At 41.0% G+C, this 27,977-nt stretch overlaps 1 protein-coding gene across 7 annotated transcripts in view; it reads right to left on the reverse strand.

Annotated features, from left to right (window-relative positions):
• The window catches only part of GRIA3 (glutamate ionotropic receptor AMPA type subunit 3), a 260,463-nt gene that overhangs the window by 95,263 nt on the left and 137,223 nt on the right, over positions 1–27,977 (reverse strand). For all 7 annotated transcript variants that reach the window (XR_004318267.1, XM_014566983.2, XM_014566984.2 and 4 more), the window contains one exon: positions 7,834–7,887. Coding sequence is in view for 6 of the 7 variants with exons in the window: in XM_014566983.2 (XP_014422469.1) it covers positions 7,834–7,887 (54 nt within the window). In the remaining variant the exon portion in view is untranslated. The remainder of the gene's footprint in view (positions 1–7,833; positions 7,888–27,977) is intronic.

Here is a 27,977-nt window from a genome sequence, read left to right on the forward strand (position 1 = left end):
GCCATCTGAGTTGTTCATCGGAGTGATGCTGTGATAAGGAAATGCACAGTAATTGTGGTGACTCAAGTTATCAGATTGCTAATGAGAGACATAGTCTTTTTCTAGAAGCAGGTCTATCCTCCTGGGAGGGTGTAATGTGCAGAGTTAAAGACTACACCATATAAATTAGCGCTTGATTATGGATTGCGTGTATTGTTCACTCACTGTTTTATTCTCTAATCTAATCAACAAGCATACTTTGAAACCTTCTAAGTGCTGTCTGCTCGTACAATGGTGAACTGTATCAAACTTGGTCCCTGACCTCATGGCACTTTAGTCCAGTGGGAATTACAAATAATTACAAGTTGATCTAAGTACTATTAGGGAAAAATAGCCACTGATCTGTTTTTCATTAACACTTGCATTGAGGTATAATTTAAATACCATATGATCCATCCATTTAACATTGATTTTTTTAAAAGCCAAAATCAGATCATGTCTCTCCCCTGCTTAAAGTTCTTCAATGGCTTTCTGTTGGAAAAAGTTAAAACTTGACCTTAAATAATCTGAATCTTGTCACTCACTCTGCTGTAGCCAAAAGTGCCTTCTAACAATTCAGAGAAGATATCAAGCCCTTTTCTGCCTCAGGACCTTGGCATGTGTTGTTCCCTATGCGTATGAACTTTCCCTGATTCTTTATATAATTGGACCTTTCTCACCGTTCAGATCATTGTTTCAAAGTCACCTTTTCTGAAAGCCCTTCTCTGGCCGTGCTATGCAGAGTTTTGAGTCCCCACACTCTGCCTTCCCTTCATTCCCTGTCCCAGCACCTGTTCTATCTTCATGCCAATAATCATAAGTTGTGCAAGTTTGGTCTGTCCAATTTGTTTATATGGTTCTTAAAGAGACCACCTTCTGTCTTCCTTGCAGTGGAGTGAGCAAGGTATTGGGCATATAAGTAGTAGAGAGGAAAAAGAACTTGTTATGAATATCTTTAGAGTAGCACTACCCAGAGTGTGTGTGGACTGGTGCTGGTCTGCTGTTTGTTACCAGTCCGAGATGATGCAAGGAAAGGAATTGAGTGTAAGCCTTCATAAACCTTCATAGCAATCTGATAGGATAATATGGCTGTTGAATCTAATACTAAGAGAAATTGGGCTTGTATTTGATTTATCTTGTTTTGTTTATTTCATGTTTTCTTAGTCCTTTATTTTTGTTGTGCTTTTATTATATGAACATTCAGGGAAAAAACTGGCCCTTCTTTTTTTTTTTTAACATTTTTTATTGATTTATAATCATTTTACAATGTTGTGTCAAATTCCAGTGTTCAGCACAATTTTTCAGTCATTCATGGACATATACACACTCATTGGCACATTTTTTTCTCTGTGAATTATCATAACATTTTGTGTATATTTCCCTGTGCTATACAGTGTAATTTCAAAATTGTAGAATAGATAAACAAGATAACAAAACTGGCCCTTCTTCACAGATAGTTTGAGCAGCACTGTTTTAGAGGATATGATGTGAGTGGCCAAGGGGAGAAAATAGAATTTTTTCAATTCATCTTGTTAGAACATTGGGTAGGAAGTGATCTTTTCTTGTTAATTTCAGATGGTTGTTTTTTTTTTTTTCACAGAGAGAGAGAGAGAGGCAGGGAGGGGGCAGAAGAAGGGATGGTTGACTATAATGGAGATTTTTTTGGACAAGGGGAACGAGAATCTTAAAGTTGGCTACTTTTAAGCTGAAAACTGCCTGTGGCTTTCTAAATGCATGGTAGGATGTTAGACCCCTGCCCAGTCCCCGCTCCTCATTCCGTTGGTACGCTGCTGTATCCTATCTCCATTTGGAGAAGAAAGTGAATCATGAGCCGCCAAAGAAGCTGTGTACCCAAGGGAGGTGACTGGGCTCCTGGCATTGGGGACCACTGGGAGTTTCTCCCTTCAAGCCCACCTCCTTTGCCTGCTAGGCCAGGCTCTAGCCCAGTGAGCTCTGTGTTTACATGCAGTCTGCTAAGGTGTCAGTGATCACAACATGTGACATTGAGCATTTGAATTTTTTATTTAGAACATTAAAAATGGGAGGGAATGAGTAGAGAACAAGAATACCTGGAACAGGAAGGGAGCAGAACGGAACAGTTGTTACTGGCAAGCAAAACAGCATGACTCATTCTCATTTAAACTTATTTTCTCTCTAAACCAAGTGGGCCCCTGTTTCAGGTACATCCTGAGATCTGGTAAGCGGCAAAGTTCACTTCTTCAAGCTTAGGTTACTCCTGGCTGCCTCTTTTGGAGTCTATTTTTTGAATAATGCTTTTGTTTTAGTAAAATTTTAGAAAAATCAGGTATAATCTAGTACCCCCATCATTATTTCCTGGCATACTAATAATATGAGTGGGGCAGATGAGGAGAGAAAGAGAGAAAAGAGAGCAAGAGAAAGAAGGGGGACAAAAGAGCAGGGAGAGAAGTGAATGTGTTTGTGTGTGTGTGTTGAGGAGGGGGAGAGCATGAATGAATGAATATGAGTGTGGCTGGGGGGAAGAGAGTGATGCAGATGTAATTGGTACCTGCTCAGATACATTTCATATTGGCCCTTTGGAGGGGTTTCAAATTTAGAGTCACAAAACTGTCCTTGTTTTTCCAAACTTTTTCTCTCTGATTACTTCACCCTCATGAATTTCTAGTTCATACATTCTTCATAGACATTTATCTCTTTGCAAATGCTCTTATGTGACTTTGGGGCTGGCCTTCTGTCTCACTGAGATGCTTGAGTAAAATGAGAAGAGCAAGGTGCTCTCGGTAAAGAGTCTCACCAACCTGGACTGGAAACCAAGCTTGGCTATGGATTAGCTGTGAGACTTTGGACAAGTCTTGTATCTTTTCTGAGCTAATCTCCTGATCTCTAAAAAGCCCGGGGAAGTGGGTGGGTAAGAATTCTTTCCTCATCAGCGTTCTGAGACAATGAAAGGAGAAGTCTAAAGAAAACAGCCAATCGAAATTGTAGAATAGATAAACAAGATGATACTGTATAGCACAGGGAAATATATACAAGATCTTATGGTAGCTCACAGAGAAAAAAATGTGACAATGAATATATATATGTTCATGTATAACTGAAAAACTGTGCTCTACACTGGAATTTGACACAACATTGTAAAATGATTATAAATCAATTAAAAATGTTAAAAAACAAACAAACAAACAAACAAAACCCAGCCAGCACAGCGGGGAGGAGGCTCAGACGGTCAGATTCCTTCCCCTTTCCTCCCCTAGCATGACGGCCTGCTAAATCGCCTGCTCCTGCGCCCTTGACTGCTGGCAGCAGACATGACCTAACTTCCACATGCAGGGCCCACAACTGTCCCCAGTCCTGGGGTCAGTATCAGCCTAGGCAAGGGAACTGTCAGGTCTCCTAAGGCAGAGGCTAGCTGATGCAGCACTGAATGAGTCCTACTGTGGCTCACAGTCTCCCATGAGCACCTCAAAGGCTTGGTGTTTTGGGGTCCTATTTTGGGTGCTGGGTACTGAACATCTGTTGTTGGACCATCTCAACCCAGATCCAATTTCTTTTGTGTCAACTGTTAGATGCTTTTGATTGATCCTTCAGCTCCTCAGCTCTGATGAAAACTTAATGAAGGGCACTCAGCACTCTCTTAGCTTTTGCCCACCTGGACTGATTTGAAGTCTGCCCTATGACTTTATATCCACAAGGATCACAAGGCTCCGGTTGTATTCCCCCACCTACATCCTCACTGTCATTTCTGGCCTTCCCTGGTTCAAACTGACCCTCCATGAGAGAAGAAATGTAGAGCTGGAAGTGACCTAGGAGTGTTTCCCAAATTTTAGTCATTCATATACCACCTTTACAGGTTTTTGTAACATGGGTGGATCCTCTGAACTATAATTTACCTAATATTTTTCTTTACATTGACCAAGTTTTTTAACCTAAATATCTACTTTAGCCTCATAGAATTGATGGGACGGTTATCTTTTTCTAATACACATTTAATATAATTCAAAACTAATCAGTTTAGAAGTTTTGTCATGTACTACCTAAAACATTCTCATGTACAAATAGCACACTTTGGAAACAGCAGTCTGGTCTGACTCTCCATTTTACAGATTAGGAAGCAGGTTCAGAGGGGTTTGATTTGTCACAGGCTACTTAGATGAAGTCTTGGGATTCAAACCTGTGTCCTCACTCCTGGTCTAGTGCTTTTTGTTTTTTATTACGCCTAGGGTGAGCTTAGGGTTCTGCACACTATTACTGGCATGTATGAAAAAGAATTAAATCACAGTACACGACAAGCCTGGGCCTGCAGTGTAAGGGACCTTGATCCAGGGCCTTATCACGAAAGAACGAGAGGTTGCTTGACTGACAAATTATATACATGCTGGTTACCTCTGGTACTAAAGGATAGAAACATGACCACCTTAGAGAATGTTCTGGGAGAGGAAATAACAATCGTGGAACAACCCTGAAAAAGAAATGACACCGCCAACTGATACAGAATTTGTAGGAGACTTACTCTTTCATTATTGGTATATCCACTTCTGGCCTGACCAGATCACATCTCTGGCCTGTGCTCCTGATGGAATCTTTTGTTTTTTCCAGGGATTTCAACAACTTTGAACTTTCTGCAGTTTGTTATCTACTCTGAAATGTATGCCCTGACCTGTGAAAGGCCTTCATTGAAGCACTCACAGAAGATCCAGGCCTTCTCACTTTAGGATTGCTGCCGGGGGAGGTCCATGTAAAAGCACATGGGAGTCTTTGCCAGATAGATGGAACTCAGTAGCAAAGGGACACTTGGGGCTCTGGTGCAGGTGGTTCCAGAAAGCTTAGATAGGAAATGTGAGTGTTTTTGACTTTGCATTTGTAGAAGAAAGTGATGGTTCTGTGCTGTGGTTACACCAAGATTCAGATTAGAACTTCTTCCCTTATATATACGTCCTCAGCTTTCGTCCAGCTGGCTCATCTTGAAAGGAAGTATCTTCTTAGCTCCACTTGCCCTTTTTTGATTGTCTAAATGACTTCTAAATAGTCTTGGTTTGCTAGGTGTATATGTGTATGTGTGTCTTTGGTGGAAGTGTCTGGGAGTATTTTTATCTGCTTAAAAAAATCTGTTAACCACAGAAGGGATAATGTACCTCATTATTTTATCAAAGATTAGCAACAGTTCCTATCTGTATTGCCCATACACAATTTGGTCTAGAGTACAGGGACTTACAGCAACACATGTCTGGGTTCAAATGAAAGGAAGGTCACTAGGGGAAGAGGAGAGGTGGCAGCTCAGAGCACGATAAATGAGTCCATGTTTTCATTATCCAGATTGACTGGACAGTATATATTGCATTCTTTCTGAAGGAACAGACTTTGCTTGAGCTTGTAGTAGGCATCTTTCCAAGGTTTTGTAATTCTGAGTTATGTGTTAGGCATCCAGTTTACCATTCTTCCTCAACCTTGTCCCAGTGATTCTCTCTTGCATTTCTGTCAGTCAACATGCTTTCATTTTGGACAGGTCTGAGTCTCAAAACTGAGGCCAAAGCTCTGAAGGATTGTCAGTAAGATTAGGGAGGCCCAGTTAGAAATCAAGAATGGAAAAGATCTTTATAGATCGTCTGGTCATCTTAGGTACCAACTGAGACCACCATTGATGTGCACGGCTCAGGCTCAGATCTTCCTTTAATATAGATGGAGTGGGGTTGGCTGACAGTCTCCAGCTTCAGGTGCCTTCAGGATTTGCCTTGGCTTTCAAATGGGAGGTGGGTGCTTCCTGAGCAGCTGCCAGCCAATGGCTGAGCAAGGTAGGGGTACAATGGCTCACCATGTTGGGGCAGCATGGGGGTCTTCCACATGCAGTCTTTGCACTGGAGCTCCCAGTTGTCTGAAGCTTTCTTATCAAACTTTCTTTTTTTCTCCCTCCTTTGCTGCTATCAGACCTGTATCATGGTCTGAAACTCCCTTTCTACTTGTGTCCCTCTCCCTTTTATTTTTTCACAGGTATTACTCCCAATAAAGGCCTTGCACTTTTATTTATATCTCAGTAACAAAGGACTCAACCAATACATCAGTGAGCTCCCCATTTCCATCTGAGTTTTATAGTAAGGAAACCGAGGTCCTCAAAGGTGAAGTGACCTACCCAAGGTCCCATAGCTAGCTAGTAGCAAAATCAGTATGACAACCCAAACTTTCTGACCCCCAATTCAATGTTCTTTCCCAAACTTCAGTCATCCATATACTACCACAACTTCATATACAAAAAGCAGATTTTGCTATATCTGTTTATCCCCCATGCTGTTGTTAAGTTGACACATTAAAAATTATTTCATTTGTTGTTAAATCTCTACTTTAGTCCTACATGAAGTAATGAAATCCATAAAATTTGAATTTTGATGTGCTAGTTTGATATTTTTCTAATACATTGTAAATAAATACAAGTGCCATTATAGTAAAAACGGAAGTGTGTGTGTACTACCTAAAGTCATCTCATGTGCCATCAGTGATGAGTGAACCCTAGGACAGGTAAGGCAGAGGGGAAGAAAAAGTGGGAGGGAAGAATGAATGAAGGAAGGAAGGAACGAAGGAAGAGAGGGAGGAAGGAGAGCAAAATAATTATTGGTGAGGAAGGAATGGTAGAAGTCCATCAATAATTGCCTCAGGTACCCTGCTGTGACCTCCCTGTTTCCTTTCCAAGCCCTGGTCTAACCTCCAGTGAGTCAACAAACATCCTTTACTAATCAGTTGCCTAAAAACAAATTGAATGTGCTCAAATGTAAATTAAGAATCAAGATTTCTTCTCCTAAAAGAGTTGATTCATTTTTCCCTAAAAGAGTAAAATGAAGTGCTCCACTTTGAGCAATTTATTGGAGAAGATGCACACAACATTTCAAAGCAGTAGCTCAAATCCTCATCTTGTAAAGTGTTTGTGCGCACTTCCTAAGAATGAGATTTAAGTAACATTTACTTTCTCATTTAAAAATATTCATTATTAAAACAAAATAAGGTATTTTTCTTTGATCTAAGAAATCTAAGAATATAATTACAATAATCTTTCACCTTTGTTGCTATTCTTTTGGTTTAAGAGTGCTATAATGATTATGATTCTCTTGTGCTAATGAAATAAAATTGGGGCTAGAACTCATGTTGTGTAATAATTTAATAGACTCTTAGTATCGTAGTGATAATTTAACATTCCTCTTTCATTCCACAGAGATAGTATTATTCAGAACCTCTGCCAAACAGATATTAGTGATTTAGAAGCCATTTTGTTAATTCCTAAACCAGCTGCCCTTTTAGAGAAAGAACTATAAACCAACCTTAATGAAATATTAGCTTCTAGAATGTCACAAATTTTAAAGGCACTGGGAAGCTTGAAGGTAAAGATGCAAGTTGTGTTTTATTGTAAATAGAAAGGTGACTATAGAATCACTTAATGTTCCATAGTCAAACCTACTTCTGGCATCTGATTTGAAAAGGTAATGTACACATACACTTGGATTAATTAGGGAAAGAGTCAGTATCCTGTGTCCCCTGCCCCTTGTTTTACAATTGAAACCTGGTTAAAATGGTTGACATTTCAAATCCAAATTAAATCTCAGAATAATCAGTGAGGAATCATATCAGATTATTATTTTTTAAATGAGGAGAGAATATGTTTCGTAGCTAAAACAGAGACAGCATAATTGAAAACCAGGCTACTGCATTCAGGTTTTAGTATTTACCAACTCATTTCTCCAAGCGTCCAGAGAACACGTTAGGTTCTTTGTGTATTTTCTTTTTGGGATAATTACAGGTGACACAAACCAAATAGAATATATTGCCCTGGGAAACTTAAACTCTGCTTGTTCTTACCAGGTTAGCAAGCATGTAGTGATAACCTCTTGAATGTTTCCCCAGGATGACAACCTGCAGAAATAAAAAAGTAAGAAATATTGCTTATTCAAGAGGATATTTTCAATTGCACAGTCAATGGGATGGCTAGAGCAAATTACTTTTAAATGATCAGCAAAGTGTTAGGTCTTTTATAAACAGTAAATCAGACTTAATTGGGCCAGATTTCTTTTTGTTGCATTTTACTTTCAGACAGAGGATATAGGAAGAATTGCTAATATGAAAGTAAAAAATGTCAACAACAAGGGACAAAAAGCTCTCTAAACTTCCAGGTCAGTAGCATCACTGTCACTTAAAATAGACGGCAAAAGTGGTGAACCTGATGACCTCTCACCCATGAACTGAATTTCTGTGCTTAGCTGTTGAGCCAGAACATGGTCTGAACTTTGCATACCAATTAGAAAATAGAATGTACGGCACATTTTTCCCTTTATCTGGAATGCTCAGGGGATAGAACGCACAAGGAATGGGGTTAATGGGATTTGCAGGCTAATCGAGGTTGCTTTGGCTTATTGAAAACTTTTCTAGCAGAAGTGAGTTTAGGGGAAAAAAAAGCCTCTCTAAAATGCTTGCCTTCCTTTTCCTATGTTAATATGAAAGACTCGTGACCATCTGTACATCTTTTGGTGGTGAGTGTGATGCCTTCATGGAGTGGGGGAGGGGATTTCCCCCTAGGGGACATTTAACAATGCCTGGAGACATTATGGATGTCAGTCTGAGAGGAGTGACTAACATCTAATGGGTAGAGGCCAGGGATGCTGCTGAATGTCCTACAGTGCGCAGGACAGCACCCGAAGCGGTTATCCAACCCAAAATGTCAGTGGTGTCAAGGCTGAGATACCTTGCCTTAGCGTCATCACGGTTATCATAGTTTTCATGAGTAACACTGCATGAGCACTAAGCTTTACAGTTAAGAAGTGCATTTTCGGAACTGTCTTGTCCAAAGTTATGTACTCTCCCTGGGGGCGACCTGCGTCCAATGGCTGGCCACGTGGGATTATAAAGGCCTAGCCCTCCAGCCCCAGATAGGACAACTCTGAAGTGTCCCAGCCTCAGAGCTCCTTGCAGGGCGAGCTGTGGCTTTCTTTGAGACTGCACCACAGTCCCACTTCTCCCTCTGTCCAATCCTGCTTCATTTCCTTTCCTTCCACTCGTGCTGATCCCAAGAGTACTCCCTAATGAACTTCCTGCATGATAAAAAAAGTGCATTTTTATTGTCTCAAAACATATAAGTGCACTGAATATTTTCCAACTGAATGTATTGGTTGGCAGTTGGAAGTTTCTGATGAAATGCCTGATATCAGCTAGTTTGCCTATAGTAAGTCCAGCCAAAATGCTTGTTAACTGAGGATTTTATAAAATGTCATTTTGAGTACTGACTGCGTGCAAAGTAGTGTGCTAGCTTCTAGGAGTGGGGACAAGGAGGGGATAACACAGAGGTTAAAGACACAACCAGAGGCACAACCAAGTTTTGCACAGGCCTGAAGCTAATACCACTTTAAGAGGCCTCTTTAAGAAAAATAATAAGTCCTTTGGAATAAGGACTCAGAAAGAACCTCTGCAAGTAAGGGACCACTCACCTTAAACTTCATGATAACTTCCTCTATGGACACAGCCGTCAAGGGCTTAAAAACAACTTGAGAAAACAACACTGCACAGCTATCAGAGCAGAACTTCATCTAAGAGGCCACAATGATGATATTAAAAACAACTGCCCTTAATTGAGTGCCTAGTATATGCCAGACAGTGTGCTAGATGCCTTATGTGTATTTAATCACTAGAATAATTTAACAGATTAAGTATCATTAGTTCCATTTTACAGATGAGAAATCACAACCAGAGTTTAAGTAATTTGCCCAAAGCCACACAGCTAAGAAATGGTAAAGCTGGAATTAGAACCTGGGTCTGCCTGCCTCTAGAACCCACACTCTTGGCAGTACATTACATGGTTTCTTAATATGTGCTAAATGTCAAATCTCAGTAATTGCTCTGGGTTCTTGGAGAAGAGGAAGAGATGTCCAAGACCTGTTGGAATGACAGGGAAGGCTTCCTGGAGGAAATGAGGTTTAAGCTGGCCTGGAGGAGTGGAACCACATGTTTAAATATAATGCTTATCATGTTGGCATTAGAAGCCATTTCAAGTACAGAGAGAGACAGAGCGCTTAGCTGTTTTCAATTAATTTAAAATATGAGCCACGTATCTGACTGATTATTTATGGAGGAAATGAAAGGTTACTGACTGTCTTGCGGAGGTGATTTCTCACATGCCGTGACACAAAATGAGCTGTTAGGTATCTGCTGGGAGGTATTCTTCAGTGTCCGCTTGTGAGAAACATCCTTACTGGTGACATTTGTTAACTTTTGATGGCAAGTTGGGACCATACATTTGTTGAATTTTTAATTCACTGACAACCCTCAACATAATAAAATCAGAGGGTTTTGAGTTCTGCTAGAAAAATGAGCAGGATTCCTAAGGACATCTGGGAGAGCTCAGAGAGAAATAAAGAAACAAGCCCAGAAGAAATGGCGTAAGTCTGTCTCACCAGAGGCAGGGTTTAGTGTCTTTCTGAGCATAAGAAAGGCAACAGGGAGCCACAGAAAACATACGTGTTGTTAGAAGAACCCCGAAAGGGAATCCGGAGCCCAGCCTAGTCATGTACTCAGTTTGATTGTGGGCAAATCACTCAACTCTCTCCAGCCTCCATTTCCTTATCTGTAACATGGGACAATGAGCCTGGCCTTTTCCTATCTCGGCAGTGTCGCCGGGGTCAAACTGAGTGACACCTACAAAAGCGCCTGGGATGTGCATGATGAAATTCTGTGAGGTTAAATAACTTTGGAGAGGGGTCATTCAATAAAATACTGTTTTTCAGGTTCAGAAAGACTTGAAAGTATCGTAATATCCGCTTTCATCCAGGCCCAGATGGTCTGTGTGGAGCAAACTCACTTATTTGAAGGTAACTCTCTCACCACACGACCCTTTCAAAATTCAGCTTAAACTGGAAGAGACAGGAAAGTTATCTAAAGATAGGAACCTTTAGGTGTCACAGAGCTGCTGCCTTGAAGGCTGTAATTATTTCCTCATCCTCACTTTCAGTGCCTTCTTAACTCTTAACACACCGTTCTTACCAATCTTGGCTTTCCAGTTCACAGTAAATGAAAAGCTACAAATTAGAAGGGGTGTACATGGAGGGAGCGGGTGATATTAGAAAGAAGCACATTAGCAGCAGAGGAAGTGACAGACTGACTTAAAGGGGAAGGAGGAGTCCAAAGGAAAAAAAAAAAGCAGACGACAACGTTGTACTACTGCACAGTATAATCACGGATGTACATTGTGAATGCCTGAGTCATCAGGGCATGGCTTATTGCGTTCAGTCGTTTCTGCTGAAGAGCCTAGGGAAATTATCATACATTTTAGGGAATGTTTCCATCGGAAATGCTCAAATTCCCAATTCTTAAGAGAGTACACTTGAATTATCTTGAAATCTTACATTGGCAGCAATGATCCTACTGACGTGAGCTAAGTGAGGCCTCACTGCAAAAAGTGTCATGTTTTACTCTGTCTTTCCCCTTTTAAAATTTTGGCGCAGGTCTCGTGGGAGTAAGGGTGGGATGGGAGGCTTGTGCGTAATACGGTGCACAAAGAAACTAGTTAATGGGAGCGGTTCTTGCTCAGTAAGTCTTAAATCTTTATTCTTTCCATCTGTTACAGATGAACAAGGCATAAATTGTACCCTCAGTTATTTAATGACTCTGGTAACCAAGAGAATATTCAACTTTGCTTTTACAGTAATTAGAATAGCTCTTTCTGAATTAGTTTTAGAACTTCAAGTATAAAAGCTGTTTTATTGTCTACTGTGAAATTTCAGGAGGAAATACCAAGTTCCCAAATCCATGTTCTGTATTCACTGTGCCTTTGTAAGATTTGTTGGCGATGATAGATGGCTTGATTTGATGGCAGATATGATAAATGTAATTAGGGGCATGTGTGAAATATAGATAAAATTAATTGTTTTAAGGAGATTTATTTTTATGCCCACAAATAGGACCTGAAAGAAAAAAATGCCCGAATCCTCATTCGCTGAAACTTACAACAACGGTTTCATTCACGGAAGAAAAAGCTCTTGCATACTAACTCACTGAACCGTACATACAGCAGAGCATTCAATTATTTGTTAAAGAAGTCAGTGAATCATAGTCTACCCATTTGGGGGAGACCTCCCCTTCTTGGCTCCCCAACCTATTTATCTGGGAAATTGGGGGCTGGGTATCACTGAGTGGTTAAAAATAATTCAGAAAATGTTCAGTTGGTTTTCTATGTAAGAGGCCCTTTCTTTTCCAATTTAAAGCTTACTCTAGACATTTTCATAATTTTAGAAATTTGAAGTTAAATTGCTCCACAAGACTACTCGAGAGAGGCCCACAGACCCTTTGGGAGCAAAAGCATCTGTTTTTCTATGCTCACATTTAAAAAAATATGTGTGCAGAAAAGTGTCTATGTTTTTTTCCCCTTGGATCCATCTGGTATGCAGATTAGGTTATTTGCAGAGTTAAGTATCTCCGTGTTTGGATTTTCTACATCGGTGCCAAAAAAGGTCTATGTAGAAAGATTGATCTTGCTTTGAGTACAGAACATGCCTTGCCATTCACCTTAATCTGTTTCTCTTTGATTTAGGTACTCTGAGAATGTTTAGAGGGCTGGGGAGAGAGCTGAGGGAGGTTTCTGGTGTTAATTCACCAGATTTACCTGTTGTAGAGGTGTTCTCTCTTTAAGAAAAAGCTATTAGACAACATTTTTTTGGTGTGTTCCAAGAGAAGACATTTTTTTTCAGGCACCCTGCCTTTCCTGCTTCCTCAGTGACAGAAAGATAGTGTTGTCCTGTGGCAACATGTCTAATTTCAGCTGTGTTGGGCCTTCCATGGTGGTATGCCACAGAGATCAGCCTCAGAATATGCCACACTTCCCAGAAGAAATCTTCCATCAGATGTGATAAAGGACATTCATTTTCTTGAATGAAAACCCTGAGCTACTAAATTGCTTTAGTCTTAGTAAACATATATCAGAAGTCAATTTATTTAGAATTATTTTCTAACAATCTCAGTGTGCGCACACACACTCTCCCGCAACTGAAGGACAGTGCTTCATGTTGCAGTCATCTGACTTGAATAAATGCACGGGGTTAGTGCAGCAGAGAAGAGCCAATCTCCCGTACCAAAGTCAGCCCAATGGCAGTGGGGGTCGGGGGTGCAGATGGAGAAAGAAAAGCTGAACCTTTTCATAAAGAAGGAAAATGGGCGTATAAGTGGGGAATCTCATCATGCTTATACTGTCTACAGGGGAAGCTTATGCCGAGAGAAGGCAATTGAATAAGGCATCAAATAAAATGCTAGGATGTCAGGATTAGAGGACAAGGATTTCACCAAAGAACATGTCTTTGGAAGTTTCACTTCCCAGACTTCAATATCGCATTCACTATGACTGAATGAAATTTGTGGAAGATTTAACGCTAAACAGCAGAAGAGGCAAAGAGAACATACAAATCAGAGGCAATAAAAGGCCACAAGTAAGTTAAAGGAGCAACAGATTATTCTTGCTCCTAGGAATAAGGGGCCATTTCAATGCATGTTGATCTTGCATGATCTTGTGGGAACACATCATTGTATGAACCCTAAAACATGATTTCTCAAATTTCATTCCCTCACAAACTTCCTTAAAACGTTGTGATCTATCTACACACCACAGTACTATTATTTGTTTAATATATATCTTTATAGCTACTCCTTTACTTAAATTCAGTGGCATCCAAAGGCACAATATCCATGAAACTGCATACAAGAAAATAAATACAACTGTATGAAAATAAAATCCACTCATCCAGGTGTCACTGAAAATCTCCTGCTGTACGATCAGGAGTGGTGGTGGGTAATATTGCCTCAACTCAGTTGTGTCCTTAGGGGAGAGAATACAGATCATGTCTCCCTGTACAGATCAAATAAGGTTAATTTGCCTTATGGTTCAGAACTTAAGAGTATCCCTCTACTTTCATCAGTCTTCTAAGGGAGTAAAATGATGGGCAGAGTTTGAGAGGTAGCAAACAATGCCTGGGACTGGGAAAGAATGACAAATCTGGAAACTTACAAAGCCTTTCCTAGGGGAATTTACACAGACTACCCTACCCAGGAAGCCCAGCAGCTTTGATCACGTAGAGTCTTTGGTCATGGTGCCAATAATAAATACTTAAAACACCTGGACCTTTTCATCAGCGAACCTGCAAAATGATGCATTTCTTAACACCGTGACTTTTCTTGGAGTACTTCATCTAGAAGACCTTTCATAGCACCCTACTTATATTTGGAAATATTCTAGACACTTTTTTTCAGGGAAGTGAGGTTGGGGTGATTTTAACTAGTGTTCAACCTCGAATAATACAGCAAAAAGACAGTAGTTTCTCTTTGACATAGCCGTATATGTCACTTCTGCAGTCTTTGCATTTTTTATTAACTATCTCCCCAAATTAGTGATAATTTATTTTGAACAGTACATTTTAAATAACTGCGTGCTCATGCATTCTTTTATGAAATTTCCTATCAAATGTTTTATAGTCATACTTACAGCAATTTTTGTTTTAATATTTACAACTTTAATCTAAATCTCAAGTTGTATCTTTCTTCTTTTCTCGGTAGATTTTTAAAAATCATTTGGGCCCAAAGTACTCTGATTCTGAATTTCTGCCTAAGACCTACTGGAAGGACTGTGTGGGTGGTGAGTAGAAGGTTTGGCAGGGCTAGTGGACTCATTACTTGGATTAAAAGAAAAAAGAATGGCAACATCTGGCATAAGCCTGAATAGTCACTCAGACATGTTTTTTCCAGCCACAACCACTTGAGGATAGGTGGGATATTGCGAGACTTCTTGCACTGGCCCAGGAGTCACACCTTCCCATCTTTAGATACTTACCAGGATCAACGACTCTAGTATCACACCTAAAATGACACTTTATAGATTTTAAACTTGTGAGAGTCTAGAAGTCTTTAGAGATTTCTGAATTACTCTTAAAGCTTTGAACAAATAGGTATTTTAAAAAGGTGATGTACTAGAAAGAGCCATGAACCTTGAAGTCAGATGCTTCTGGATTCAAATCCTGCCGTTTACTTATTAGCACCGTCACTGTGTGCAAAACTGAACCATGAATGGTTGGGTAGAGTATTCGAGAACAAGGTCCAGCCCAGGAGGGTGAGGCCTTCAAGTCGGGAGGGGAGAGGAAGAGACGCGTGTTGTGGGGATGTGTACAATGAGACATTCTCCTTTGAACTCCCGGATGATGCCTCTCTGAATGCATTTTCTGTCTGAGAGATGCTTCTAGCATTTGACACCCTAATCTGTGAAATTTTCTGATTGCTGAAGGAAGCAAGTGAAAATGTTTTTATTTTCAAATAAAAGTAAATATCTCTTAGAAACCCAGTGTGTTTTGGGGACCTTTGGTTTTCAGGATAGTTGCTTACTTGGCAGGTTTCTCCCTCTTCTGGGAGCCATGTCATTTAAGTTTATCTCGATTTGCAAACTGATGACAGACAATAGAGGCTTAGTTCATTGGGGGTAAAACAGATTCTCCTCATTCACAGACGTTTGGTTTGGTTTGGTCTTTCACTCTTGCCATTTGAATTTCCATTATCTTCCTCATCTGATGGCTCATGGACCTTTGTGGTTATCCTGACACAATAAACCATTGGTAGCTTGAATCAGCCACAGTGGGAATATTGATCCCACAGAGATCAGCAGCACTACAAGTTGCGGATTTTTTTCCTCACCTTGCTAGCCAGTTTACTTGCATGGCACTGGACTCAGAAGGAATAGGGATTGAAGTCTTTTGTGGATGCAAGGGTTGCTTCTCTTAACTACATTTTATTTGTCTCTTCTTTCAGTGAACATTTCTTGAGTGCCTGCTCTGTACTAATCCTGGGGCCAGACACTAGAGAGACAGAGGTCATCAAAACCTGGTCCCTAGCCTAGAGGATCTCAGCACTACAGTAGGAGAGACTGTCAAGTTAACAGACAACTATAACCCAGCAGGAGAAGTGTGAGAACAGAAATATGGACAACATACTGAGGCAAGAATGATTAACTCATAACCTGCTAGAGGTAGAAAGTACTTTGTCTCTAACTAAAGACCTAAAAATTTTTTTCCCTGTGGTTTTTATAAGTGGGAGCCTGACAAACAGGTAACTTAAAGAGAATACCATTTTGAAAACAAAGAGAGATGTATTTCAGAGGGCTATTTCTCTTGATTTCAGGAGAGCCTTGCTGTGTTACTGTGCTTACACATTTGAGGAAAGCTTTTTATTTGGACCAACTATAGGCATTTGTTGAGATGGCAAGCCAGGGCTGTCTCCCTAAGAAATTGTGACTGAAATGACTGATTGGAAAAGCTAAGTTAGAAGGGTTATAAATGGCTATATAGTAAATAGAAGGGGATCTGCTAAGGGCAATGCATCCCTGCTTTGCAAATTACAAACTGTGTAATCTTAGGCAAGTTACATAACCTCTCAGTTTCAGTTTTCCATCTGTAAATCAGGGAACATAATCATTGAGACGCAGTGAAGTAAGAGTGTAGGCTAGACTGCCTGAGTTTGGGTCCCTACTTTGTCCTTCAATAGCTGTGTAACTTTGAACAATTAACTTAAACCCTCTGTGTTTCAGAATCCTCATCTTTAAAATGGGTCTGTCATTAGTACCTACTTCATAGAACTGCAGTGAGGAACAAATGAAATAATGTTTCTATAGCCTTAACCCAGTGCCTGATACTTATCCTATATTAGTTATATTTTCCTTTCCTCATTCCTATTGCAATGCTCCTTCCCTCTATCCTTCCCTGCAGCAATCACATCTATCATTCAAGGCCCAGCTCATATGCAGCCTCCTCCACGAAGCCTTCCCTGATTCTGTGTTATCACTCTCAAAATGTAGAGAAGTAGTTCTCTGCTGCTATGGGGTGAGGAAGATGGAGCGGCCTCAGAGCCCAGCGCAGAGGGTTACTGAGGCCACTGGTTAGGATAGCACTGGGTTGGAGGTACACGGAAGGAGCTGCTGTTTACACTTGGAGTTCAGAGGGTAAGCTGAACTGGGGGTGAACCAAGGAAGTAATTCACACTGCCACCCTCCATTGCCCTCTCCTCTCCTGCCTCCAGCATGGATCAGAACCATGAATTCAAATCACACAGAAACCGTGGTTAGGAGGAAGATGTATGTGTGTGTTGGGGGCAGGTGGAGGTAGGGGATGGCTCCGCCTAGAGACAAAGGAGCACAGGCCATAACCTAATTTCTCATGTGTGGTCATCACAATGTTTCTACCACAGGAAAGAATGGGGGCTGGGGGTGGGTGGTGAGAGAGGCGAGAGCAGAAATTTGGCAGAGTCAGTGAGGTGGAGTTCTCCTCTGCATTGTACACTGTCGCTCGGGCGTCTTGGGCCGTCCCCACTCTGACAATAACAACTGGACCTTGGCTTACCCACACTTCATTTCAGGAGCAAGGAGGCATAGCTATTCTGGGCTTTCTCACTTGAATCCACAGAGGCCTTGGTGGTAGAGACAACCTTAAGGAACATGATCCACCATCCTTGGAGGCCCAGCCCCAGGAATGCCTTAGGACACTATTTCTCAGAGTGTGTGCTATGTGGATCACCTGGAGTAGCTGTGAAGATGCAGGCGCCTGGGTACCTCTCCGGAGGGTCTGATTCACAAAGTCTGGGTTACGGCCAGGGAGCCTGCATTTGAACACTCAGATGATTCTGATGCACACTGACATTGCAGAACTACCTTTCCCTGTGATAATAAAGGCACTCTGAAAAGCTCAATGATGGGTTCTCATGAAAGGGGGTGGGAAGGGAGACACTGAGCTTACGGGGTGCTTTCTTGGGGAACTCCCATGAGAAGCCCTGGGCAGGCAGGGAGGGGGCTGCCTGAGGACACTCACCCAGACTCCTGGGAAAGATGCAAAGGAAGAATTTCTGAAAGATTCTAGTTTTAAGGCAGGACTGCACCACAGGCAGACCCGGAGACAGAGATTTGATGGCCCGTAGTTTAATTGGGAGTTGATTCCAGGAAGCACTAGTTGGGGAGAGAGGATATGAAGCAGCAAAGGGAAAGCAGCCTGCCCAGGGGCATGAATGAGCGGGGGAGCTCTGAGTGCCCCGGGAGTGCGCTCGCCCACTGGAAGGGCCAGGAAGCGGAAGTCTGTGTCTTTCAATTCCCATTCACCATTGACTCACAGCTTCTGTAGGGAGCATTCATTCCTCCCTAACACTTCTGACTTGTCTCACTCTCAGGCTGAGAGAAAGTCTTCAAATGGAGAATAGCACATGCTTACAATAGAATCCCGTTGGCACATATGAAAAAGGCTAGCGCCAAACATGGATAGGACACCAACAACATCTGCTGTAACTGCAGTGTCCTTATGTCACATATATTGGACTTTCCAGTTGACACATTGCCTTGATATGCATCACTGCAATTGATAAAAAAAAAAATGAGGTGGGCAGGAAAGCATAATGGTGATGGGAGTACACTCTGGAGTCAGACCGACCTAGAACATCAGTTCTTCCTCTTTGCAGCTGAGTGACTTCGGACAAGTTATTTTCCCTTGGTGAACCTCACTTTCCACATCTGTAAAGTGGGGATCATTATTCTGATGGTCCCACCTACTTCTTAAGGTTTTTGTGAGGCCTAAATGCAGAAATGCAGAATTCCTAGCAGAGTGCCTGAGATATAAGGTGATCCAACCAATATCGCTGCCTTCTCTGCCATCCCTATCTCTTTACTCATGTGCACAGCACACAGCCCTAGTGGATGGCACCAAGGTGGTACTCAATAAATGTATCTAACACGAAGGCTTGGCTACACCCTGGAGAAAAGTCACCATTGCTTATGAAGCAGTAGATGAAGGTGTCATATATATTAAAATAATGTAAAATCTAGAAAAGTGGACTGAGGGGATGAGCATTGAACAAGTTCAGATTCAGGGAAGGCCTTCCCCCTGGAGAGGAAGATGTCTTTTAGACTAGATTTTGAATGATGGATAGGGGGTGACTGTTTTTGGCAGAGAGAAGGGAAGGAGGATTCCAGGTGGGAAGACACCCTGGACAAAGGCCTGGTAGTGGTACGTAACAGAAGACAAACATAAGCTAACATTTATTGAGAACTTAGTGTGTACAAGGCACTCTGTAAAGTGATTTTTTAAAGTATTTTATGCCATCAAAGTCAACCCTTTAAGGTGGGCACTATTCTTAATTTTATCTTCCATGTGAGGTAACTAAAGCACAGAGAAGTTGAATAACTTGCCTGAGGCCTCACAGGCAGAAAATGATGGAGCCTGGAGTCAAAATCAGATGTGTCTGACCCCAACCCCAGTCCCTAAGTATTAGCAGCTATGATAATAATTAGTAATCAAAAGAACTATCATTATTTCTGGGACTCAGCTCCCACCATGAAGTCAATTCAACAAAGACTGGCTACCTACCGTTATTATGCATTATTACCTAAGTAAGGAGCAGTTTTAGCCTGAATCTTTGGAAATTCTCCTTTCTTGTGGAGCATCTTGGGAATTTCTCTTTGGTTTCCCCTAATTATTTCTCAGAGCCTTGGGCTTGGTTCATCTGATTATGACTCCAATTTTCGATTCCTTATCAGCATATGACATGAGTTGTCATTGTTTAATCACAAGCTGCACTTGTGATGAATGTTGGATAATCAGAACAAAAGCGCAGGAAAAATAATTAGAGGGAACCAAAGGGAAGAGGCTCCCAGCCTTGAACAAGAGACTGTGTGAAGGCTTCTAGGAACTTGGTCCCTGAAGCTCTGACAATGTATTTTGATCCTTGTCTGCATGCAAATGAATGACTCCATCAAATCATAGGCAGTTTGTCACAGTGCAGGTTATTTAGCTAGTTAATTAAAAGTCTGAGTGAGCTGGTGCCTCTCTGCACTGGGCTCTGAAGATAACCAAACCTGTGTTTTGACCAGGCAAGTTAATTTAAAATAAGTGACCTTAATTGGGTAATGGCTGCAAGTTCAAATTCAAGAATCGCTATAATTAGTCCCAGATGGATCTTAATTGTTCTTTCAGGAAACAGAGTGGGGAAGGGGGAAAGAAGTGCCCAAGCCCAAAGAAAAGGTTATTAGCCATATCTTTCAAAAGCAGGGGAGCTGACTGGAGCAGGGCATGGTTAATGTGGGATAACAAGAGCTCTGCTGCTGCTGTCCAAATGCATCCTTCTGGGCGTAAAGTGAGAACTAGAATTCAGCGCTCCTAACCATGTGGTCTCCGGCAAGTTATTTCATCTTCTTATGTCTGTTTCTCATCTACATAATGGAGAAGACACTATTAACCCTACCACCCTCAGAGGATTGAAAGAGATACTTTGCAGAAAAGCTTTGAAAAAAATATGTAACGTTCTACAAGGCTGTATTCATTCCTGCTTTAACCCAGGAAAGTTTCCTAATCAAAGACTTTTGATTTTAGAGTATAAGGCTATTCTAGGTGCGTGCCTCTTTTTATTGTTTCCTTCTACTCTGCCATAAACCAGGTACCTTCTGAACTACCCCTCTTGAAAGGGGAAAGGATCACAACAGGCAGTATGTTCAGCGCTATATCTGTGTGGTGGTACACGGTGTTCTAATTTCTTAGGAGGTGTGCCCGCAGAGCTGAAAATGATTTTGGCTTTGTGGGCTTTTGGAAGAAGTCAGAGAGCACACACATTTAGCAGTTTTTTTTATTACAAAATCGGATCCTTCTCCATTCATGTTAATAGAAATCTTTGACTTGAAATTACATGCTGGCACAGCACTGTGGTACCGTGAGGTTAGTGTGAGTCCCGGTGAGAACAGGATGGCTTTATCTTCACTTATCTTTTTATGTGAATACTTGGATTTCCCTTCAGTCTTGTGATACATTCTAATTACCCATATCTTCCCAAGCTCTGGAAGCTAAGTGTAATAAGAATTTGTACAATGGTAAAAATAAAATAAGTGAAAAAAATTATAACCCAGTACAAAGCCTTGGGAGACCAAGAACTTGACCATTTGGAGATGCACGAATGACTGCTTTTGAAGCTGCTTTTCTTTCCCAATTCCACTGTTTTGAAGGGAATTGTATTGTGATGCCCATTTGAGTCCCCCTTAATGGAATCTAAGCATCTAAGACAGAGATTTACAACCTATACCTACTGACAGTAATCACAACTGTTTATCCTTCAAGCCTAACCAAAACTCATTAAAGGAGCTTGCTTTTAAATCAGAATCTGCGTTCTGCCTTGTTAGATGAGCCAAGCAAATAATGGAGTCGTGTCTCCCAGAATTGCATTGCTATCGGAGGGCTGTGCCTTTTGCTGAAAAGAGCTTGAGGTCCTAATGAACAAATAAACAGACAAAAAGCCCTGGTGCCGCATTACCCTTCATCACTGGGAAATAGCCCTCCACGGCAGGGAGCAGCAGAGGACACAGTTCTGCGAGGATGTTGCAAAGGTTTAAGCCAGGGGCTGAGCAATTGTTTCTACAAGTCTCCCTGGGGAGTTTGTGTGATGGACCATGAGTAAAAGCCACAATATGCAGTGCACACAGGACTGGGAATTGTTTTCCAACTGATAAACGTCAGGACTTTTTTTTTTCCTCTGAAAAATATCAAGAAGCTATTTATTTAAAATTCAACAAATATTTACTGAGCACGTACTAGGTTCCAAACTGTTTTAGGCATTGGGGATACGGCAATAAACAAAACACAAAGCACCTTGCCCTCATGAAGCCTCCATTCTAGTGCCGTTGTCTAGTGATTACTCCCTCCTGTGAATTCCTATAAGGTTTCTACCTCTCATCTTTCCCTCAGACTACTAATTGTTTACCCAAACTAGGCATGGGTTCTGCCATCCCCATGAGACTCTAAGTCCTTGAGGGCAGGGCCCCAGTTTAAAACCACTAGTGTGTACATCACTCAGCACATCATTCAGCATACCTGTAGGCAGGGATTCAGTCAATGTTTGTGGATGATGAAAAAGATGAGGACTCCAAATATAGAGAAGAAGGATGGGAAGTTATATTAACTTCAAATATGATCTTTCTGGTGTAGTATATTTTCTTACGAATAGACTCTTAACCTCGACACCAATTCCAGGCAGTTGGGTGGGAAGTGGGATGGTGGTGAGAAGGCAGGTGGCCTTTTCAGGGGAGCCCAGGTGTAGTTACCTATTTGGTCCATGTATTGGCATAATCTTGGATGGTGTGGCACAAAGAAAGTGGACATTGGAGCCAGATCTGGGTTTAAATCCTTGCTCTTTCTCTCCCTACTTGTGTGGCCATTATGTATTAGTCCCTCTCTCAGCATGTCAGTTTCTTCATTGTTATGTGACGGGGTAGTTTAATCCCTAAGCAGAAACTCCTCACTTCAGTACCATGTTGCTGTATTTTCTAATGGAAATAATTCTGTTTATTGCGGATCAAAAGGTCATGATGAAAGAGAGAGTTGTGTTCTGGCCGATATAGCCTGTGTTCTTATTGGTAGCAAGTTTCTACCATTCTGCTTTATGATATGTGGGTTATTCTCAACTTCCTAATTGGCACTGCTTATTAGCATTCACTCTGACAAGTGGGGCTTGTCATACCTGTGCAAATATACATTTCCACCCCCTTCCACCAAACTGGATGAACTATTGGCCCTTGAAGACTCAGTTCAACAAACCATCAGGAGAAAGCCTCTCTGATCCCCCAGTCAGGCTGAGGTCGGCATGTTTCTTCTGTATTTTCCCATTGGACTCTGTGTTCTCCTCTGTCACTGTACTGACCACTCTAGACCGTGATCATCTGTTTACCTGGCTGCCTTCCTTCTAAACCATGAGCTCCTGGAGAGCTGGACCCATGTATTATTTGGTTTTCACTTTTTCTTGAAGCTTATTACTAATTCTCATCCAGGACGACAGACGCAGGCAGCATGAGTAGGAATGTCTTGCTTTCAAAGACAGCTTGAAACCATTTCTTTACCTTTCAACAGTTCTATTGGAAAGGACTGTGCATAAGAGCCTTCTGTTTCCTTTTTTTTTCCCCATGTAATTAAGATAAAACCATTCACTTGTTTCTCCCACTTCAAATATTATTCCTATTTATGTAGATTCTGTGAAGAGGACACTTGAATAAGGGGTCCTTTCCAGTTTCTACAAAGAATTGAGCCTGAACTAGTCCTCTTTATGCAAAAAAGTCTTTGTTAGATGTGTTGGGTTCTGTTGCAGAGATTGCAGATAAAACCATCCCCATCTTCCTCTGGAGTACAGTAAAGGGAAATTCATCTCCATCTGACGACTTTTTAGCTAAGCTCTCTGAGCAAAGCAAATAATATGCAACTCATGAAAACAGTCTGCTGGCTGAATCTATATTTGGAGAAACCACACCATTTTCTCTTGCTCATAAATCCTCCAGTACCTGGACCATTATTAACATCTTTCTTTTTCTTTAAAAAACATAGTTTGATGGCAAGATTATCATGCATACATTCTTGACATGAGTTAAGAAAGTTAAGAGAAAGAGTTGTAGGTCACTGAGTGGTAAGGACCATAAAAGAAAGTGGATAGGATGTCCTGAATTTTATGTGTATTGTCTTTTAGAGGTTTGAGCTCACTGGCTGTCGTTCAGCATGCAAGGTGCTGTGGTGGAGGCTCCGGTGGACAGAGTCACTGGGGAAGTAGCCTACTGGGAAGTTTTCTCAGGCAAATGATCCTCCTACTCAGTTTCAATATTTCACACTTAGTGCTTGATCTTCAACAGGCTGGGTGTGAGAAGCAGCCCATCACTCTCCTGGGGAGGAGACATGAACAACACTACCCCTCCCTAGTGGAAGCAAATGCCTGAGGTTTCGGGGATGGTCTGCTGCCACCTGTTATCAATGCAGCTAATACAGAAGAGCTGATGGCTCTGTTGGGATATGCACTTTCCTGCCACTCGTTGCAACTCTCTCTGAGCGGCATGGTGGTGGTTGCCATGGACACCAACTGGTCAAGGGGCTAGGGTCAGAGTTTGAAGGATTGCGCTGTGCTTGAGTGGGTGAGACTGAAATTAAGTTAATGTGTGTACAAATAAGGTGCATTTCTTTCCTTTGCGCCTTTGAGAAAACTGCAACAAAGCAGTCTGTCAAGCAACAATTGATTTTATATTGGCCAGGGAAGAGGGAGGAGAAGCAATTTATTGAGTAGGAGGTTCTCAAGTTAAGCACAGGCAGTAGTTTGAAATAGGTCAAGAGAAGTGAAAAGGACTCTCAGAGCTCTTGAAGAGATAGTAATGATGGAAAGGCACTTAAGAATGGCTATTAAGAAGCTTTCTCTAGTACTTTCTTTTACTGCCTGGTCCATTGCTTCAGTATCCCTGGATCCTCATTTCTTAATCTAAGATGCAGTATTACTGAGATTTCACTCCACTTTGGTTCTTCCCTCTTATTTACTCCTGCAAGTGCGTGCGTGCATCTTTTAGATAGCATTGTTTCAGATCGGTTCATCCAGTTTTCCCTCTTCTGGGTCCTCATTCTTAAGATTAGTGGGCACATTTTCTGCCAATGCTGAGCTCTGAAAGAGACTGCACCCTTCCTGACCCTGTCCTCAATAATGATCCATTTTATAGCTAGAGCCAAAATTTCCACTGTTGGGGCAATTAAAAGCATGGAAATAATTTAAGTTAAACCACATAAGTTTGAGTACAGTACCCTTGTTTACAACCAATGAACCCAGCTATGTTAGGACAGTCCTGTTGGGCTCACAAAACCATAACCAAAACACTCGTCATTCTCTTGGTAGTGCTTATAAATCCAGGCCTTTAAGATGATCATGGGAAAGTAACAGCACACTGTCAAAGGCAAATATGAAGACTTCAAATATCTGGGTAACATGTTCTAACCACCAAACTCTTGCCTCCTCTCTGACTCCACCACATCAGTCTCCTTCTCTTGAGACCTGCCTCAGATTATAGAAGGAGCTTAAATGCTCTTTGAGTTCTCAGGCTCAGTGACCACACGTTCCTTTCCTTATTCACTGTCTCCTCCTTAAGAAATGAGGTGCAGTGACTCTTAATTATAATGCTCAATATTTGAAGACTTGCCCTCTCTGGGAATCTTAGAATACCTTAGAGAAATTGTCTGATTCATCTTAATGTTGTTCTGGTAAGGCAGGGAAAGAGTTTTCTATTTTATGATGAAGATGATGAAAGGCAAGGTGGCTGTACAAGATCACACAGTGATCTTAAGATAGAACTCAGCCAACTTTCTAGTCTTTGGCAGGTAAAGAACCTGAGTCTGCACATTTTATTTTATTTTTTGTTACTGCACTTACTTCGCATTTCTCAGTGTCTCTCTGTAAGGGAGTCTAGAGGTCTAAATAATTTGAAATATAAAATGAAAAAAAAATTAAAAAGTAAACATAAGGGCCCTGTGGCAGTGTGAGCATAAACAATATGTAGCTTTTGTATCACTGTTGTCAATTGTGGTTCTTGCAGCCCTTGTGAAACTGTTTGTTACAGCATCTGTTTAGAATCTAGGACAAGGCTCCTGTAACCATGCAGCTGTGTGAGAAATCTTTTAATTGCTATATTTTTGTTGCTCTTAATCTAGAAAAAATTTCCTGATAAAGTTGGAAGATGATTCCAAAAAAATTTTATTAATGTTTACAAGTAATTCAAATCCATAGGACCTTGTCAATCTCTCAGTGCCTACAAAAGCTTAATTGGGACGTTCACAGTACAAACCATGCAAAGGAACGGTGTCAGGGTGTCTTCCCCTCATGCCAACTGAAACATCTTCATTGTCTGTGGATGGATAAAATAGCTATTTATGGTTAATGTTTCCTTCCTTTCCTTTTTTTAAAAAGAATGGATCTGAGGTCTCATTTGATTTAAGTGATGGCATTAACTCAAAACAAAGGAGAGTATTTGTATATTATTTTTTCCATTTGAATTGGTTCATATTTTTATAATTTTAGAATAAGGTACCATCCTTGATCCTAAAATGCTGGTGTTAATGGATGGGAGAGATGGTCTTTGGATTTAATAAATCGTTACTGCAATCTACTATCTGTTTCTATGTGCAAAGGGCATCTGAGCAGGAGTATAACAGTAGATACAGATATAATGGGGAAGTTATGTGGTGAACAAACAAACCTCAATTTATCAGAATCCAACTGCCAAGAATTTCTAAATAATAGGAGTTACCCTCGAGGCATTTTCCAGGTATTATAAGGACTGAGACGATATTTATATATACATACATGGCACAGCTTTGATCAACCAGAAACTTATTAATGGAGACATTTGTGGTTCTGTACTCTAAGGATAGAGGTAAATGATAAACCTCCAGGCTGTGTCCTGGCCTTGGAACATATTACCTTTCTCCCCCTTCATCTGTGTCCCCAAGCCTAAGCAAAGCTCACTGACATTGAGGCTTGCAAGATTCTCAGTCAGCAAAAAAAGCATTCAGTGATGGTCAGTAGCCCAGAAATCTGAGAAAGCAGGAAAGCCGACTCATACATTTTAAGATATTTATCATACTCTGCCTTCCAGAACTATCGTGTTGCCTCATCACCCCTATTACTGTAGCATGGAAGATATGTCCTTTCCCCGACCCACCATATCTAGCACTCGGTATGGTTAAATGGGTCAGGACTCAATCAATAGTTCTTGAATTGAATTTCCTACCTTGTTTTTCATAGTGCTGGCAATCACAGCCTGTTGGAACTGGAAGGGGCCATCATATTCAGCACATTCATTTTACAGTTTATGAAATGGAGGCACAGAGTGATAAAGTGACTTTTTGAAGTTGTACAGCTTGAGACTAGAACCTAGGTCTCCTGCCCCAAGGCCTCTGTGCTCTGCTTTATAAAACTCCAGGATGTTTCCAGCCATCCCAAGGACTCTCATGAGGTTCCCTAATGAGAATTAATTTCAATTTGTGTTTATTTTTAAAATAAAACTCCAAACCTCATAGGAAATAATCAAGCAAATAACGAGGTATCACAATTTTTAAAAATGGGGGGGAGGGAAGTGTTGGTTGAACAGGAGTATTTCCTTTTTGAGACCAAAGCTTCTATCATCTGAAATAAACAAGAGTCTTGCTGTTTCAAAGTAATGATCTTGAATGAGTTTTTTCTCTTTATTTTCCCAGAGGGGATTTGCTTCTAAATATTCATGAAGCCAGTCTAGCCAGTCTAGTGTGAAGTATGACCAGAGAATCAGATCATCTTTTTTAATAAGCCAAAGATAAAAATCTCTAAATATAGAATACTGATGTCCGCTACTAACTCTTAGGATAAATACCTCTGCATTTTAGGGAACAAGTTTATTTAAGGCTGCCAGTGAGTGCTAAAATCACCTAACACGTTGAAGGTTTTTACTGCAAGTACAGAGTCCCACTCACTTAGAGCCTAAAGGACGGGAGGCTGGACTTAAGAGAACATCTTTAAGAAATCCAACCATAGGTTTTGATTCTAAGACACTGTTCTGCAATTTTGGGGTGCATTTTGCTTCAACAGGTGGCAAGGTAGTCTAATATATGTTAAGTAATAGGATTAAATCACCATGACATTAGGGTAAGAAAGACCACTGGACACCATGACTGAGGTAACAAAAAGGGTCCCTGAAAAGGATGAATGAGGCAGCCAATTTATACAGAGAAACCTGGAATAGGTTGGAGGTGGGGAAAGAAATGGTACATCTAGTAAGATACAGTAAGAGCTGAAGGAAGGACAATGGGTATGCTTGACTATGTATGCATCTATGCTTGGAAGCATGCTCATTAGCAGATTGGGGAGCAGAAGAAACAAAGAGGAATGGGATCTCTTTTTTTTATATATGGGTGTTAACTTGTGCCTGGGAGAAGAAGATGGAGAGGCATAGTGTTAGAACCACTTTGACCTTACGTTTTATGGTGAGTTTACTCATATACAAAAATATGCTGCAGGCGTTTCTAATTCCTTTTATTCTACCAGCACATATGTACCTAGCCTTTATTATATGATTTTACATTTGTTGAGATGCTGCTCTCTAACTTGATTCACATGGCTAGGGGCTATTACAAATTTTAAAACGGAAAGAAAGA

This window comes from Camelus ferus, chromosome X (genome assembly GCF_009834535.1).
Source record: "Camelus ferus isolate YT-003-E chromosome X, BCGSAC_Cfer_1.0, whole genome shotgun sequence".
NCBI lineage: Eukaryota > Metazoa > Chordata > Mammalia > Artiodactyla > Camelidae > Camelus > Camelus ferus.